At 37.9% G+C, this 19,344-nt stretch overlaps 1 protein-coding gene across 1 annotated transcript in view; it reads right to left on the bottom strand.

The window, feature by feature from the left end:
- LOC132157163 (GDNF family receptor alpha-4-like) overlaps positions 1-19,344 on the bottom strand; it is a 119,350-nt gene that overhangs the window by 1,624 nt on the left and 98,382 nt on the right. Inside the window, exons 5-7 of the mRNA XM_059566376.1 lie at positions 18,052-18,161; positions 12,817-12,951; positions 492-673 (exon numbers count right to left, since the gene is read on the bottom strand). Of these exons, the coding sequence (XP_059422359.1) occupies positions 492-673; positions 12,817-12,951; positions 18,052-18,161 (427 nt within the window). The remainder of the gene's footprint in view (positions 1-491; positions 674-12,816; positions 12,952-18,051; positions 18,162-19,344) is intronic.

The raw sequence follows: 19,344 nt of genomic DNA, 5'->3' as shown, positions 1-19,344 counted from the left end.
CTACTGTGGTAAGCTAGGCCAGGCAGGGAAACCGACAAGGGTAATCATGTAGGCTGGTTTACACTGTTTCTTTCAGCAGGGAGACTATAACACACTTCTCTGGCGTTGTTCTGACAGACATGAAAAGCATATCTGACTCCAATCCATTTAGCTGTCTGCACTCTGAACAGAAAGAAATCAATTTTTTTACAAACCATATCCATATGTGATTTGAAATCCGATTAAAACGGTATACATTTTTTTCCAATTGCGTTACAGTGTGGACAGTCAGAATGGATTTTAAGTAATTTTTTGTGACACAATATGTATGCTGTGTCATACACAATGCAAATCTGTGTTCGCTCACAAGAAAGCTCTGACGTGAATGAATAGGCAACATGAATGATCGGTTTTTCTCGGTTTGAAATCTAGCAGGAACACAGCGAGTTAGATTATCAAAAGGTCCTAGAATGCATACTGGCACTCAGACAGCCTGGGATAAAGGCCTGTACCTGTGTGGGCATCTGTGGACGAAGGATGTTCTGCTCAGTCTCCATCCCAGAACCAATGGTGGTAGTGGTGGTCTCTGTGCTGGTAACTAAGATCTGGTTGTAAATGTTTGTGTTGGAGCCCGGAGCTTGGTTAGTCGCAGATTTCAGGTCTGTGTCGTTCCCGAAAGCCAGGATGGCATTCTCTGTTTGAAAGGAGGGGAGAAAGTCAGATTCACAGCCCTGCAGATGAACACATCTGGAAGGCAGTCATGCCTCGGTTGACTTTCTCTTTCAGATGTGTCTCTCTTTTAAAATGGGTTTGGATTTAGTCAACATGCTTTCTTACAATAACAACAACAAAACACACTCTGGGGATCCAGAGAGGACTGGCTTATATATAAATTATCCAGCATAAATGTTGACAGAACAGCATTCAGGATCATAAACTCCCATCATCTGATTCATGCTCTAAATATAGTTTGTTTATACAGTGGAATATACATCCCTATAATTACCAATCTGCTAATCCTGCCCTCCAGAAATGTATACATATAAAAAAGATTTGTATTTTCTTAACGGCTTGGCATTTGTCCTTATTTCTTTGTCCAAGTCTTCCATTTTCTTTCTTATCTTTTATTTTCGTTCAGTGTGTTTTCCTTTGGGAAAGATTGGATGCACAAATGGAGTGTGTGCTTGAGTGTGCCTCTGTGCATGTGGGTTTGAAAGAAGTTTGATTACTTCTTGTATATTGATGTTTAAAGCAAATCTTACCTGTACTAAAACACCTGTGTGTATTCATTTTGAAATATTCTTTACAGTCATCCATATACTGGCAAAAAAAATAACTAAATATAGATTTCCATTCACACTCCTCTTTGATTTCCCCATTTTTATTGGCTATATACTGTAGGGTGTATTTCAGACTTATAGTGCAGGCCATATGAATGATAATAATCTGAACTAATTAATTTCAATTTGTCTAATAGGTCACTTGTCTGAAATTACCGTGGCATGAAAGTCGCCTCAATTAAGACAGCTGTGAGGACGGCATGGGATATAACTCCATATTTGAGTCTGATATTCCTTTCTGGTGCTGAGGAAAGGGTTATGGGGGGAAAAGAAAGATTAGATTTATGAATAGTGAACAGTGGCATGGTTGAGTGAATTTTCTTTCTTAATTGAAACACTAATTGCTTGATCTTTGTGATCTTACAGGGGTGATGAAGCTAGAGAGAGAAAGAGAGTACTGTATGTATAATAGTGTCTCTTTAATATCATAAGTACAGTGTCCTTGTAATGCATCCCATAACCTGCCATAATTAATTACAATGCATATTGCAGCTCTGGACTATGAGCAATTATTTCAGAGTATTTCTTAATGTTTTGAATTAGCTTTATTTTTATATTTTCAAATAAATTTTAGTTTGTTGTTGTAATTTTAGATGCTTTTGTCCTTTTTATTATATATCTTTTAATATTTCTATTAAATATTAAAAGATATATAATTTTTCTTTTTAGTACTTTAGCTTAAAGCTGCAGTCAGTATTTGTCTGCCATCTCTGTTTGAAACCTGCAACAGCAGTTATATGCGGAATTACCATCTTTATGTGGGTTGTGCACTGGCACGGCTCCAGTGCAGATGAATCTAACGTTTTGAGGGGTATGTGCATGAGTCTTGAAAAGTTAAGCCATATCATCTCGAGAGCAGCCGGCTGACTGAGCTGCCGCAGTTTCTCAAGAGCGACGGCAGGAGCGCTGATGATGGCACAGCTGTTTTACGATTGGCCAAATTCACCACATGACAACAATGAATTGTGTTTCTAACATCTTCAATTCCAATACTGCTCACAAATCTGTTTTTAGAACAGTGACAGCTTTTAACTGTAAAAGCTTTTATTTTTACTGTAATCGCAATGTTATATTGAGTCCCATTTAATAAAAAAACAGATAAAAGCAAATATACCTCCACTTCAGAGGTTTTTAAATAATATATATTTATGTTGAACTTTATTCTTGAACCGATGGGGCTGTATTAAGCAGTATACAAAAAGTGTTTCTGTTGCTCATGAAGACGTTTCTGAAACATCTGTGCATTTGACACATATTGCATGTTATTTACTTTATCTATGATAAGAGTATCCAAACACTGTGTAAGCATCGCTACCGGGAGCAGAAAGTGTCCGACGTCACGTCTCTGCTTTTAATTCCGTCCCCGACTGCAAGCTGCTACTTGCCGATAGGTCTGCACGGCACAGCATGAAGTCAGACACATACTATGACTCCAAATGACGTCATTTTCCCAAGATGACAGTGGCCATACTGATAATGTTTTGGCTTCACTTTTCTATAGTGTAAGGAAGTGGAGATGCATTGTCCATTAGTTTTTTTGTCTGGTGGGCTGTCAGTCACCGCACCATGTGGATATATATCTTGGAACATATGACCCAATTAAACATTTTCACTGGAAAATTTGATCTGAACAAGTAACATGTCTTCCACTTTTGTTCTGACCAACTGAGAAAAAAAAAACATTACAATACATTGCGCTACCAATGGTGATTTAATCTAATGATCGCTTAGCCCATTTCACATTAAACTGTGCTAATTATAGTTGGTTGACGTGTGTAGACTGTATGATGACGACACCCATTGGCTCGTATGATACGACACCGGTTATTATAAAAGAATAAAAAATCATTAGCATGCGCTAGTGGTAAACAAAAAGAGCATGATGAATAACGCTTTAGCAGCTGAAAAAAGTAGAAGCAGCGAAAGAAGAAGAGATAAGAGCTTGAGGCAAGCAGTTTTATGGTTTAGCACCATGTCACATTAATTTCTGTCGCATTTTTATTGGTTGATCAGTAAACATGGATCGTACCAGCAAACACACTGTGCGATGATCATGCTGTATTGTAGACTATCTTTGGTCGCAAGACTGTGACAACAGCTGTCTTTGAACCTCTCTCAATGTACAACACAGAACCACTGATTAGGAGCCAGGGTCACAGAAATTGCCATGATTGTTTCACAATGCCAATCTTTCATCTGGGACATCTGAAAATCATACAGTGTGTTTAGGGCTAAAGATGAATGGCGTCAAGCTCGTATGTCCCACAGAAACCTACCAGTACTACTCAAATTGCAACACATTATTACAAGCTTACCGTTGTTAATCAGGCTAAGGTAAGGAGATAGTTTTGAACACTGGCTGATTATGTACTTGTATTGATTTTGGATCAGTTTTAACCAGAAAAAGGTTCAGACAGTTTTTTGACACCAGCAGAAAAGGTTTTTGCCTTTCTTGAGGTCCTAAAGCATAACCTGTAAAGCTGACTGTGCTGAAACCTTCGTTCTGAAAATTAGTTTTAATTAGTATATTTCCTGCTTTTTTGTTGTCCATGTCTGGTAAATGTTGTCCTACAGGCCTTTAACCTGGAAACTTTTTGAACATAAATTGAAATAGATTAATTTACTTTCATTTTAGATGTCCAGCACATAGCACTGCTCTATACACACAAAAGCCTGTATAACTACATCAGGTTTATAGAAAAGTGTTGAGTTTAAGTTTACTGTAAAGAATATAATTTCTGTCAGTTAGCCTTCACCCCAGCCCACCTAAAGCCCTCCCCAGACAGCAACATACATGCCCACTTGTAACATTGCTGATTTACTGCACAGAAACAAACCAATATAGTGGCTACATTCACACAGAAGCAGAATATAGCCCTGTTCATACACCGTTCATGACAGCCACATTTTATATCCACAGTGTATTCATTAAAGTATACAATTAAATTATGAGAATGGTTGATATGTGATGTATAAACAGATCCACTAGTTGACAACCAATGCTAGACATCTAGCAGAACAATGCTAGCACTCTTGGAATGGCATTTAAAGGATGTTCTGGGACCAAAAGATGTGATATAAAATCTTGACATTTATTATAGCTCCATTCGATTCTTATCTAATTTAGTTCATACAGGACAATCTGAGAGTCCGATCTGTTAGTAAATGCAATGATTAGTCTCATGGTCAGTGTTTGGTCTATGTTGAGCCACAGTGTCACTCTCTATTACAGCTAAAAGGATATGTGTGGATTTTATGATAAGAGACTCCGAAATGGGGAAGCGAGGATGATTACAAAGATATTTCATCAGTGATGCAGAACATTTGGATTCAGTATACTCCTGGTTTGTCTCACTCTCTCTTTTGGATGAAAGGCAGGATGAAATAGTGGACATCTAAGTAATCGAGGTGTGAATGGCAGCAGGTAACAGTGGGGAGTTTGCCGTGAATGTTTAGAAGTGGCGAATCCTCTCTGATCCTTGCAGGACTTTAGAGGCAAGTGACCCTTTGAAAAGCTCCCATCTCTCACTCAGACCCAAAGCTACCGGTTAATTTACTATTCATTTTTGATTCATTTTGACAGTTGCTCAGCTGGCTCAGGATGTCTTTGTCCATGGATGCTCAGTTTTGGAAAAATCTCCTAAGTTGTGCTTCAGGCTAAAAAAGTAATATCTTCCTTAATTTCAACACAAGGGAAAGTGGAGCCATTTGTAACTTAAAGAAACACTCCACTATTTTAAAAATAGGCTAATCTCCCAACTCTCCTAGAGTTAAACAGTTGAGTTTTACTGTTTTCGAAGCCATTCAGCCGATCTTGGGTGCATCAGGCACAATGATATTACGCAGTGCCTGAAAATAGTCCCCATCTAGTTTGTGTAGTTGCAGAGTTGCTTGGGACTATATTCAGGCACTGCGTAATATCATTGTATGATGGTATGGCAGCAGAGTTCCTTGATTATTATGCCGAAATGCGAGTATAGTTCCCAGCCATATCGGCCTAGAAAATCGCAACTATTCATTTTCCATCAGTCTTAGTACACAATGTACTACAGAAAAGTTTTAAATAGGAAAAATATTGAAAGTTTTTGAGCTAATGGTCTAATCAGATTCAATGATCTAAGCTTATAGTGCTACTGCCAGATGCAGAGATCGGTTGAATGTAGAGCTGAAACAACTAATCGATTAAAATCGATTATTAAAATAGTTGTCAACTAATTTAGTCATCGATTAGTTGCTAAATAACTTTTATTTGCCATAAGCGGCTCATTTCGTGCATATTTCAAATCTGCGGTGACCAAAGTGTGGCAGTAATGAGCCACCGGAGGTTTTACTCAGCCAGTACAGCAGGAGAAGTAGCGAATAGCCAATAGCTAGCCTCGTTTTATGTCACGTGCTTCCCGAACAGCGTCTCTGCAGCATTCAGCGGGATGTGGGAGTACTTTACTTTGAGCCTTCAAAAAAGAAGAGTAACCTGTAAACTCTGCACTACTGAACTGTTTAAGGGGTCGTTCACATATCGCGACTTTTGCGCGCTCAAGTTCGTTATTTCCAATGTAGGCACGCGGTATGCGCGCTCATAATGGAAGCGACGCAGACGCGAGCCGCCTTTTTTTCCAGGCGCGTCCGCACCGCATAGAGTTAAAAACATCTCAACTTTTCAGAATGCGGCAAGCGCACCGCGGGTCATGTGACAAGAACTAACCAATCAGCTTCATCCTTTCCCGTAACAACCATAGACATCATAAATATGATGTCTATGGTAACAACGCTGAAAGCTCAGCCAAGATGAAGGAACAGCTGATCATAGTTGTATATGGATTGCCATTTTGAAATAAATTTAGTAGCAGAGCTACTGCAAGCGATTTTTTGAGCTGCAAATCCATTTATCCTTTGCTGAAATTTCCGCGTCTTCATGGAGAAAGCACGTCATGGTTGCTTAGCAAAGGCAGACGCCTCAGGGGTGCAACTGCCCGAGCGCTTTGGAAAGAAAGAGAAAGGGGCGCGCCTAGCGTTTTCCACGCGTTTTTAGGGGCGATATGTGAACGGCCCCTAAGACTTTTATTTGTGCAGATTCTTCAGTACAATGTTGTTTGCAAATGTTTAGTCGTAAAAGCTGATAACATTGCTTTTTAACAGTTAACATTTAAAGCTTTACAAACATGATCTGTGATCAGTTTGTCGTTTACCAGTTCATAATTCAGTCTTGCAGCTTAATTATGACTGAATGAGAGAGGTAAATGTTTAAATATATTTGAAATGCACTTATTTTTCTAAGTATTCACTGCTCTTTTTCACACAGCAGGTTTTTTGTGTGTGTTCAATTTTTTTTTTCTGGACAACCTTCTGATGGATTTTACTTTAAAATGTGAGTTCCATTCAGGTTTCATGCCATTGGCACTTTTTTCCGAAGGATTGTTTACAATTTCACAGCATAAGCTATAAAGCTGTTTCCCAGTAAATTATAAAATGCAATGTACTGCAATTTTATTCTGTTTTATCCTTATTCTTCGTGAAAATATGTTCTGAAAGATTCCTTAAGCTTTGTTCGGGATGTTAAACTACTTTAGGAGCTCTAAGGACTGCCATGGTGAAAACATTATTTGAAATCTCCTTGTGAAATTTGCTAGAGTATGGGTCAGTGTTTTGATTGCAGAAGAGTTCGAAAAAGGATTACTAACACATAATAAAACAACTCCAGGTATATTTTTGATGAGGATATGACAATGCAAAATGGTTAAAATCTCTTAAAAATCTATGCTGAATGATAAATACCCTTTATTTATAATTTACTTGGGGAAAAATGGGCTAACTAAAAAAAAAAAAAAAAACTAAAATATAAGTTCATAAAACGATTAATCGATTAATCGTAAAAATAATCGACAGATTAATCGATTATCAAAATAATCGTTAGTTGCAGCCCTAGTTGAATGTATTCAAAAACGGTAAAACTCAACTGTTTAACTCTAGGGGAGTTGGAAAATGAGTCTACTTAAAAAAAAAAAAAATTAAAAATGCGCAAAGCTTCCAGTGTTTTAGCTGTAATTAAACAGTCTGTTATTCTGTGGATATCGCAAACTGGTATTTGTTATTTTTATTATCCTAATAACGACATAACGACACTGGTTTGTAATGAAAATAATTTTACTATTTCATGCACTGTTTTTCTTCTGATTATTTACCTATAATGGCAACTGAAGTACAATATCACACATTTACAGGAAATAGCTTGCACACTACAAAATAAGGTGAATAACATAATGTTATTTCATTATTTAAGTAATATTAAAGATATATGTTGCTTGAAAATAATCCTGATATTATTCAAATATTATTTGCTTTTTAATTAATTTTATACTACAATTTATTAATTATAAGAACACATGGATAATTTTGAATGACTGATAATGGAGAAAGATTTTTGTGCTGAAATTAAGTGTTTTAGTGTGTGTTTGTATATGTGTATATATATCCACACATACACACACACAGGTGCTGGCCATGCTGGTCATAATTAGAATATCATCAAAAAGTTGATTTATTTCACTAATTCCATTCAAAAAGTGAAACTTGTATATTATATTCATTAATTACATACAGACTGATATATTTCAAATGTTTATTTCTTTTAATTTTGATGACTATAACTGACAACTAAGGAAATTGCCAAATTCAGTATTTCAGAAAATTTGAATTTAACTTAAGACCAATACAAAGAAAGGATTTTTAGAAATCTTGGCCAAATAAAATGTATGAAAATGAAAAGTATGAGCATGTACAGCACTCAAGACTTAGTTGGGGCTCCTTTTGCCTGAATTACTGCAGCAATGTGGTGTGGCATGGAGTTGATCAGTCTGTGGCACTGCTCAGGTGTTATGAGAGCCCAGGTTGCTCTGATAGTGGCCCTCAGCTCTTCTGCATTCTTGGGTCTGGCATATCGCATCTTCCTCTTCACAATACCCCATAGAAAATCTATGGGGTTAAGGTCAGGCGAGTTTGCTGGCCAATTAAGAACAGGGATACAATGGTCCTTAAACCAGGTACTGGAAGCTTTGGCACTGTGTGCAGGTCTTGTTGGAAAATGAAATCTGCATCTCCATTAAGTTGGTCAGCTGCAGGAAGCATAATGTGCTCTAAAACTTCCTGGTATACAGCTGTGTTGATCTTGGACCTCAGAAATCCAGTGGACCAACACCAGCAGATGACATGACACTGCAAACCATCACTGACTGTGAAAACTTTACACTGGACCTCAAGCAACATTGATTGTGTGCCTCTCCTCTCTTCCTCCAGACTCTGGGACTCTGATTTCCAAAGGAAATGCAAAATTTACTTTCATCAGAAAACATAACTTTGGACCACTCAGCAGCAGTCCAGTCCTTTTAGCAGCGAGACGCATCTGACGCTGTCTGTTGTTCTGTTGATTGGCTTGACACAAGGAATACGACAGCTGAAACCCATGTCTTGCATATGTCTGTGCATAGTGGTTCTTGAAGCACTGACTCCAGCTGCAGTCCACTCTTTGTGAATCTCCCCCACATTTTTTAATGGGTTTTGTTTCACAATCCTCTCCAGGGAGCAGTTATCCCTATTGCTTGTACACTTTTTTCTACCACATATTTTCCTACCCTTTGCCTCTCTATTAATGTGCTTGGATACAGAACCCTGTGAACAGCCAGCCTCTTTTGCAATGACCTTTTGTGTCTTGCCTTCCTTGTGCAAGGTGTCAATGGTCATCTTTTGGACAACTGTCAAGTCAGCAGTCTTCATTTAAAGGCTTTGCAGGTGTTTTGAGTTAATTAGCTGATTAGAGTGTGGCACCGGGTGTCTTCAATATTGAACCTTTTCAAAATATTCAAATTTTCTGAGATACTGAATTTGAGATTTTCCTTAGTTGTCAGTTATAAACATCAAAATTAAAAGAAATAAACATTTGAAATATATCAGTCTGTGTTTAATGAATAAAATTGATATACAATTTTCACTTTTTGAATGGAATTAGTGAAATAAATCAAATTTTTGATGATATTCTAATAAAAAAGCGATAGCCTGAAATTCCTGAATGCACTGTAAGTTGCTTTGGATAAAAGTGTCTGCTAAATACATAAATTTAATTTACATTTTTATATGACCAACACCTGTGTGTGTGTGTGTGTGTGTGTGTGTATATATGTATATATCTGTCATTGTACTTTAAGAAATTCATTGTACTTTAAATATTCCTTTGAGAAACTATTGAATTACGTAGTAAACGTGATTACAGCAGGCTGCTTCAGAATTTAAGTAGACGCAAACATGAGCACAAAATTCTTCCTAATGTTTTTGCCACTACAGTACTATGAATGTTTTAGTTACTTTCGCTTGAATCAATACATAAATGAATAAACATTATGTTATTAGCATTTCATACACACGCACACACACACTTAGCAGTTACTGCTTACTCACCACCCAGAGGCAGGAAATGAGCCGTCACTCTTCCTGCACATTTCTCATCAAAACACTCATCACTCATTCTGGGCCGCATTGAGGACACTCTTACGAAACATAAACTTCACGCGTTTACAACATTAGCGAATCACTGAATCTCTTACATCTAATTTCAGTTCTGCTGGCTGTTGGCCCAATAACCTCAGCACTTTTTTTCACAGTCTGGCTGAATGAAGAAATTCTTGTAATACTTGTCCAGTATTTCATGGTTGTCCCAGGGGTACGGTGATGTTTTGGGGGGCTGGTGTAGCCAGGAAAACTAGTTCAGAAACAGCTGAGGTGAGGACCAGCCTCAGTGGACTCACTCTCAAAAAGCTCTTTCAGCTGTTTCCCTCCATCCTGTGCTACTTCTGTCCTGTTTGCTACTCTCCGGCTGTCTCCGCTCCATTAGTTTTACTGCAGGGAGCCAAATTACGCTCAATTACCAAGACACCAAAGGCTGCGCTTCGGCTTGAATCAGCACACATACACAGCAACCCAGCACTCCAGACCGCCCCAAGATCCTCAGATAAAGTAGGGAGGGATGGCTGAAACTGGACGTTGCAATTTTGTTAATGTCAGAATTACCCTTGAGGAGCAAGATCACACTGAAGAGCTTCTGGATCAGAGCTGGAGCTAATCTCTGAGATCTCAGTGCTCAGATGCAGCACCACCCTACCTGTGAAACGGATGTGTTTGCACGAAGTGTTTGTTATTAGTGGCTCAAAGATGCAGCGGCCCATGAGCAGAGCACACCATTGAAGATATCCTGTGCTCCTAATGACTATTAATGTCTCAATACCGACACGCATTTAAACTTCATAACGTTACTTCAAGAGAGTTTTCTCTCAGCACTTCTGAATGCACAATAATAGTGCTGACTGCGAAGAACTGGGCTGCAAAACGTCTCTCTGCTGACTCTTGTGTTGCATCACCTGGGTCTATTTTCTATCAGTTGGAGTATATGAGTGTGAAACAGTCCCCACTTCCATATGTGCATCCTTCTCCACCTATGCAAAAGGAGAATTGGTTGTATTGATTATACAGTACAGTATGTGAAAAAAACCTGGATGACGTCCTGCATCTGTTGGGATTCTTAAGCAAGGAAACGACGGACCCTTTGCTTTTCCATGGGAGGCCAAGTTCAAAGTTGATCGTCATGAGTAAAAAAAAAATCCCCAAAAACCTGAGTCCGTACCTGTCCCAATACTCACATCTCAGTTTACTTACACAACATATTTACTACATTTGGCACAAGTTTTAAGTGGACAGGAAGACACAAGTAAATGTAGAACTTCCGAATACCTGATGTGACACACAGAAGCTTAGCAAAGCTTTTATAGGGGTCATGACATGAGAAATCATTTTCTTTGATCTTTTGGCATATAAGAGGTTTTTGTACCATTAACATCCTGCAAGTTTCATAGCTCAAAACGTCCTCCTCATTACAAAGCATTTATATTATTAATTGGGGTCATGTGCTAAAAAGAACATTATTTGGTGTATTTGGTGTAATGCAATGCAAACACATTATTTTCCAAATACTGTTCATTGTCATTGCTGCTCTATGCTCCACCTTTCTGAAACATGTTGATTTTTTTACAAAGCTTATCATTCTGAGAAGCGAGGTGTGCTCTGACTGGCCAGCTATGCAGTGTGTTGTGATTGACCGAACACCTCAAGCGTGTACTACGATACTACAGCGAGAATAAAAGTTATGCCTTCTTTCTTTGTATGAAGATTTTGGCGGTATGCAAATTTCCCCAAACAGTGATGTAGACATGTGGGGGCATGTTTAAACCAGGCATTTTAGTTTACGAGTCTTAACTTTTATAAAGAATATCTCTTTGCGTTTGAGACTTTAGTCTTTGCAACTTTAGGGATCTTATCTATGCACGAACAGCTTGTAACACTCCAAAGAGAAAGGAAAATTTCAATTGCAAGATATGACCCCTTTAAACTCCAAAACATCCCGTTTTGGATCGAGTGGCACTAGGTGACCTCACGTAGCCCCAGTCGTTTGCATAAACACTGCCTCCAGAGCAACACATCGGCCCTGCCCACCACCGTTCAGCCACTGACTGCTGACACTTGATCATGAATGCGAGTGTCGCGTCTCATTAAAAGCTAAAAAAAAATTAGTCACTGCAATGTTTTTGGGTGTGTATGCAAGTATTATTCAAAGAATATATTAAAATAATAAAACAAAATCCATGTCAAGATGACCCCTTTAAACATTTTGATTTTCAGTCCTTTAAACTCTAAATAAACTTTTAAACTTCAAAAAAATAGACCCATGTTAAGTGATTAAAACGCAAAATATACACACCATATATTCTAGAAAATTGCACCTGACTAAGTCACACTGGTAAATAAAACAATACATTTATAATCTTTATGTGTTTTAGTTCCCCTAATGGTATTCAGAACAGCAATGAAAAATATAAGTTTAAAACAAACATATATTATAGTGGCATTCAGTATAAACAACATTCATTATAAACACAAAGACTAAACATTTATTTAAAATAATAATAATAATAATAATTTAAAGCAAAACTACCAGCATGTAGGAAATGCACTGCACTCCATAAAGAATTATTAGACAAAATATTTTTTTTTTAACTGGAATAAGTTTCTACAGATTATTAAAATGTTCTGCACTAAGGCAAAAAATAAGTTATTTTAAAAACTGCTTATTGGAAACCGGAATGGTTCTTCTATGGCAAACCTGGGACAGCCTGTGTACTGTAATTGTGGGTTTTTGGACAGGCCAAGTATTGTTTTCACAGTTGTGGTTATGTCATGGATCAAAGAACATATAGGCCAAAGGACAATACCAAGGTAGTGGATGGGTGGGAAATTGTGTGGAAATGCTACTCCTGCCAAGAACTGATGAAACAGGCTATATGCGACTGCATGTGGTTTCTATGCCTCCTTTTAATTTTCCCCGGAGAGCACAAAAAGGAATCTCCAGCAATGATGGTAATATTTATTTGTGATATAGGACAGGGTAGAGGTATTTACTCACTCAAGCAATTGTTGTCATGGAAATGGCTGAGGAAGTGGTTGCACTGATCTCGGAAATTCCCGTTAGCCACACAAGAGCACCACGGTCCCACATTTGATGTAGCGTTATCTAGGTAGTTCGGAGTGATAATGCTACCTACAGGGAGAGAGTGAGACAGAAATAACACAGAATATCAGTTGCAAAACAGAAAGCCAAATACAGTGCAAGTCTACCAGTATCAAATAAATGTTGCATGTATTATGGGAAATGTTTTCCTTTTTAAATAAAACCTACAGAAATAGAGCTTAAATTATTTGAATCTTTTTTTTAACATAAGATCAGTCAAAATTAGTTACAAAAATAGAGAGAAATTTTGCAATTGTCAAACCATTATTTTTGAAGTGAAAAAACTAAAATGAAACAAAATTAAGATAATTAAGATGTCACTTAGCACTCAGACATTCTACCTTTTTATTTTTTTCTTGCAAAATATTATTTCAGATTTGTACTTCAGGGACACCAAGTGCACCCCATTATCAGAGCAGGGACACTTTCACCTTTTGTGACGTTATAATGTTTGTTGCATTTTAAGCAATCCCCCTTGTGTTATTCTGGAAGCCCTCAGCTAAAACGGATATGAAAAGCTCTGTCAATCTTGATCTTGTGTGTGGGTTACATAAGTGTGCTAGAACATTGATGGCAGAGGATATAGGTCCGTAGCTCTTAGAGCTGTCTTTGTTCAGTAGGGAGGGAAAATGACAGTGCTTTTTCACCATGTGAGAGAGTGAGTGTAGAAGGCGACAGCTGAAAGCGGGAAAAGTGGAGGTGCTGCACTTTAGAACTCAATAGTCTGATAGGGACCCGTTTAAACACATTGATTTCTTTTGTCCCAGAACACAAAAGCGCAACATCTTCACAACCGCTCTTGGAAAATACTGCTGTAATGACTAACAGTCAGGGCAGAGAGCTTGGTCTCTTTTTGTCTTCGGTATCTTTGTATTGCCATGTCTGACTTGTTCATTTGTTAATGTCATAAACTTCTGTAGCTCTCTTTACCAGCAAATCTCACTGACAATTCCATCAAACGTTTGTGATTATTTACGTCAATCCTGATGCATCTACCCAGTTTCCTTACATCCCCTTTTGGAGCAGCCTATATGAACGGTGAAGGGGAACACTTCCAGGGTGCTGTCACTCTAAAGTTTTTGGCATTTATAATCAGATTTCAGGTACTAAACAAAAGTGAGCCTCTAACTGATGACATATAATTTGCAACTTTGCACACTCTTAGTCACATTTATTATGGTGAAATGTGTCTCATAGCTGCTTGTCTCCAAATAAATTGCCTTTGGAGACCAGCCCACGTTGCTTTTCTTGCATCTTTTGCAATAACTGCACAGACAAATGCTGTGAAAGTACTAAAACAAAAGTTAAGCAGTAGCTGGAATCTTCTCACCCTGAATCGTTACTTGTTTATAGTGGTGATAAGTTGTTGTAGTACAAGTTGATCACACAAATGTACTGCAGATTAGACCCAAAAGTACATGGGTTCATAATGAGCAACAAAATCAAACGAAAACTTATATCAGTGGTGTCCAAACCTGCTCCTGAAGGGTCAAATGAACCAGCCAATCAAAATATTTTGGAGCTCTACTGCAAATATGGAGTGTTTTCCATTTTGCTTTTAGACAAACTTTGACAAATTTCTCTAAGCACTTCCCCTCTGGGAAATCCCGGATGCCATTTTGAAGTGCATTCTACTTTGTCAAGTGAACACATAAAAAGTTTTTTTGGACAGACCCTTGATCCGTCACTTTCAAGAGGGAGCGAGTCATCTCGTATGTACATCTACATATACCACAAATGTAACAATTGTGATGTGTAAAATGTATCCGTAACCCTCACAACTCTAATGTATTATATATATTTATTATTTTGAGATTTAAACATACTTGTTACTTTTAGTACATTACGATTTACCCATCACAAGGATTCTGTCATGGGTGTAGAATATCCAGGGGACATTCGAAATTGCAAATCCCCCCAATTTTAATAAAACGTTAGTTCATCCAGCAATTGTGTTCATGTAGAGGTTTTTTATGGGCTAGTGTGAATAACTGTAGATTGAAAAAAAAAACAAGATGGTCTATGCATGACCTGATGTTTTATATGTATCCAAAACAAGGTGATGTGAACATTGCAAAGCGCTAAACACTCTCATGCAATGTATGTTTCATTCATACTTGACGCTAGAGTATGGAAAGATATTGCGGACTTTATTCAAAAGGAATTGCAAATTGTATTTGCAATTGCGTTTTCAATTTGTGGACGCATAAAATGTGACATAATCCAAACGCAAATGCAAATCGCGCATTACCGTTTTCATTTTCGATTAAGTGAACGCACAGTGTCTGCCAAATTTAAAATGGAAATGCAAAGTCCGTTTGCAATTGTGTTTCCCATATCTTACGAGCTATGAGCCTGTCATATTTAAATAGCAATATTAATTACCACATTTGCCTTTTCACTCTCTCTGCACTGTGCATGTAAACTGCCAAAACTCAAATGGAATCGCAATACCTTTTGCATTTGAATTTCCAACGTCTACACGGAAACCTGTCAATCAAGTGACAGGGGTGGGGCCATTTTATTGGTCGTGTTTGCATTGGGAAGTGACGATCGTACTAAAATGTACCATGTTTTTACTAGGGTAAATATGAGTTAACGATAGTGTTTATAATTAAGCCACAGTAGCCACAAATGTACAGTTGTCTGAGATGTTATGAAATGTTCTTTAACATCATGAACCATAAAATGTAGTCAGTGTTCTGCTATTGTTTATTTTCATAATAGGTAAACACAGGCCACAAGTTGCACGATGTACAGCCGAGAGTCCTGTCTTGAATCTAGCGATCTGGTGCTGATTCAGTGTAGCTTGGTAGCTCAGTGGTTAGTGACTGTCATCTCTCACAGCATACCGTCTTTTAGCGCGTGTTCGAAACCCGGGCCAACACGTTCTTTATTTTTTTGTTTATCCTACTAACTTCAGCCGCCAAACGGGCGATCATACAGTGAGGAAAATTGCAGTAGTCAAGGTGAGCTGACATGTTATCAAGTACGCTGCTGTTTGCAGAATTACCAGACCTGCGTCCTCGCAGACATCACACTCCCGAGTCGAATGCACAAAGTCTGAACTACTGAGGATGCAAGTCCGAAATCAGTGGCTGAAGTTAGTAGGATAAACAAAAAAATAAAGAGTGTCTGTGTTGGCCCGGGTTTCGAACACGCGCTAAAAGATGGTATGCTGTGAAAGATGAGAGTCACTAACCACTGAGCTACCAAGCTACACTGAATTAGCACCAGATCTCTAGATTCAAGACAGGACTCTCGGCTGTACATCGTGCAGCTGCTGAATCAAGGAAATGTGACCGTGTTAACTTGTGGCGTGTGTTTACCTATTACGAAAATAAACAATAGCAGAACACTGACTACATTTTATGGTTCATGATGTTAAAGAACATTTCATAACGTCTCAGACAACTGTACATTTGTGGCTACTGTGGCTTAAGTATAAACACTATCGTTAACTCATATTTACCCTAGTAAAAACATGGTACATTTTAGTACGATCGTCACTTCCCAATGCAAACACGCCCAATAAAATGGCCCCACCCCTGTCACTTGATTGACAGGTTTCCGTGTAGACGTTGGAAATTCAAATGCAAAAGGTATTGCGATTCCATTTGAGTTTTGGCAGTTTACATGCACAGTGCAGAGAGAGTGAAAAGGCAAATGTGGTAATTAATATTGCTATTTAAATATGACAGGCTCATAGCTCGTAAGATATGGGAAACATAATTGCAAACGGTCTTTGCATTTCCATTTTAAATTTGGCAGACACTGTGCGTTCACTTAATCGAAAATGAAAACGGTAATGCGCGATTTGCATTTGCGTTTGGATTATGTCACATTTTATGCGTCCACAAATTGAAAACGCAATTGCAAATACAATTTGCAATTCCTTTTGAATAAAGTCCGCAATATCATTCCATACTAGAGGGCGCACTCATGCAGAAAGTCCAAAACAGACTTATAGAAGTAATAATTTATGCCGTGCAACCTATTGCAACCAGGCTCTATGAGTTGTGGCTAGAAGGGATACAGTAACAGCCAGAAAATAACAATACATTATATTTGCTACCTATTAGATTGTTTTATTAATGTGCACGCATACCCCAGTCCCCAACCCTAAATCCTGCCCTTACCCTAATGCAAATACAGTAATTAATTGTTTTTCAGTGTGACAATAATTAAATAATAATGATGTGTATTTACATGCCCAGTAGGACAATCTGGCTATAGCTGAATCCCTTCTTGTCCCAACAGGCTCAATGGCTCTGATCGCAGCTAAGCTGAATAAAAAGCAAACATTTTGACTGATAAAATGTGTAGAAAATAAACATATGTTTACGACAATATATTGTTCTTGTGTGTGTTTTCAAGTCATATCCAGGTAATAAATAAATATGAATAATGCCATGCTAATTGACATATAGAAACTATATAGTAGAAACTATAAATTGTATTTTCTGCCATATTCTGTGATAAAAATGGGAAAAAGTGTCTGAAGTGTATATAAACCAATAATATGATTGTCATTAGAAACATATAGGAATAATATTATAGGATGTTTTTGGTTATTGTCCAGCAGTGTATTTGATTTCCTAGCCAGTTAAATAAATAAATGTCAGTAAGATAGACACACACCCACAGAAAAAAAAAAAGGTATTACATTTGACATTTCTGTCCCAGTCTCTTCTGAAATGATGTCTACACCTCTGGGATTTTGAGACAGGATATGTTGGAGCAGGTTGAAGCTAAACTCTGCAAGATATTGACCTTCCAGGAGCAGGACTGGACACCCATGACTTAGTTGATTTGGACCTCACTGACTGTCATTGTATGAACAAAACATTTGAAACATTCTTCAAAATATCTTCTTTTGTGTTCTACAGAATTCATGTTTGTAATGAGGATTGCAATTGCAGTTTTATGCATCAGATGAACTTGTGACAAGGTTTAATAAACCCCTGAGAGCTTGTATGTGTCATGGTGGTATTTTTTTCTTAAAACTTCCCTTGTCGGTGTATAAGATTATAATGACAAGCTTGATAAGATTGCAATGCCCATAATTTGAATCTCCCTGACTGGTGCATCCAATAAACCAGGTTGAACTATGTTGCCCAGAGTTCTCACCTATCAGGCCGGTGTATGCAACAAGGCAGGCTCCGTAATTTTCTTGCTGGCAGCCGCTGGCAGTAAGCTCGGAGGGTTGGCAGTCATGCTCGAACTGAGTCAAGCGAGACCTGAGGGAACCACAACAGCACATCCATCATCCAGCCAGTCAGCAAACCCTCAGAAACACGCATACCCACAAACATTTTCCTCTACCCTGTGTTATACATGTAGATTCTATTCTATTCTATCAGTGGGTTCTATTTTGTCCTCTTCTTTTCTGTTTAGAAAGCTTTACACCAACACTCTCCACTCTTCTCTCTTTTTCAGTCCCCCCTTCATAACACTCTGCACAGCTCTGATCCATTCGTTTTGCAAATCAGAGACATTACTGCAATTCAGAATTCTGGAAAACTGCCAGATTCTCGATCAGCCGCCGGAAACTCTGCCGACAGCGACCTTTTACATGCAGGTCACATTCTGCCTGTCCTCTGGTGACCAGTCAATCATTTAACCAGGTCAGTCTCAGAGGAATTGCCCACATTCCCTGCTGATTCTTATGCTTACTGGCTGTTGTGGCCGTAAGTGATCTCCTCTTGTGTAATGTGTTGTGTCAGCAGAGTGTTCGCTTGTTGTGTGAAAGCGTGATGGTTGATCGATGGCAAAGACCGATGAAGGCCTTTGAGGGAGGCTCAAATATAACCACTCAAACTCAGCTCTACTGAGAGCCTTGCAGAGTGAATGCAGCTGTCAGACTCATGTGTTTGTTGGATTTACAGTTTTCTGTTTGTCCATAGTGAACAAATAAATTAACAGAGTGTAAAATCCTCCTATACTTTTACTACACATATGATGTACAGCATTCTGTCTATACTTTATAACCTTGATTTTGGGCATTATTGTGTTTATATTAATAACATTGTGTAAATTTTATTTATATTCTCAGCAATGCCAAAAGGAATGGTGTAGCATAAATTGTCATCTTCTATGGTCAGTTTTCATATATACTAGAACAAAAGTTTGTGGCTTTGAGGCTTTGTCTTCAGAGTATATATATATATAAATATATATATTTCATCAAATAAATGCACCTGTAAGCATAACAGACTTTCACAAACATAAAAAAATATTAGCATCTTTGCTGCCCTCAGCAGCTTTGGAGCACCCTTGCATCTATAGGATGTTATGGCAAGACTAGTGTGTTATGGTTGGCAACAGAGAACTTGATCCTTATTTGGTTAAATTTAAAAAAAAAAAAAAAAAAAAAAAAAAAAAAAAAAAATACTGCAATCAAATGGCATTTCTAAAGATTAA

The sequence above is a fragment of the Carassius carassius genome, chromosome 14 (assembly GCF_963082965.1).
Source record: "Carassius carassius chromosome 14, fCarCar2.1, whole genome shotgun sequence".
Lineage (NCBI taxonomy): Eukaryota > Metazoa > Chordata > Actinopteri > Cypriniformes > Cyprinidae > Carassius > Carassius carassius.
The sequence above is the reverse complement of the archived record's forward strand: the minus strand, read 5'-3'. Positions and strand labels throughout refer to the sequence as shown.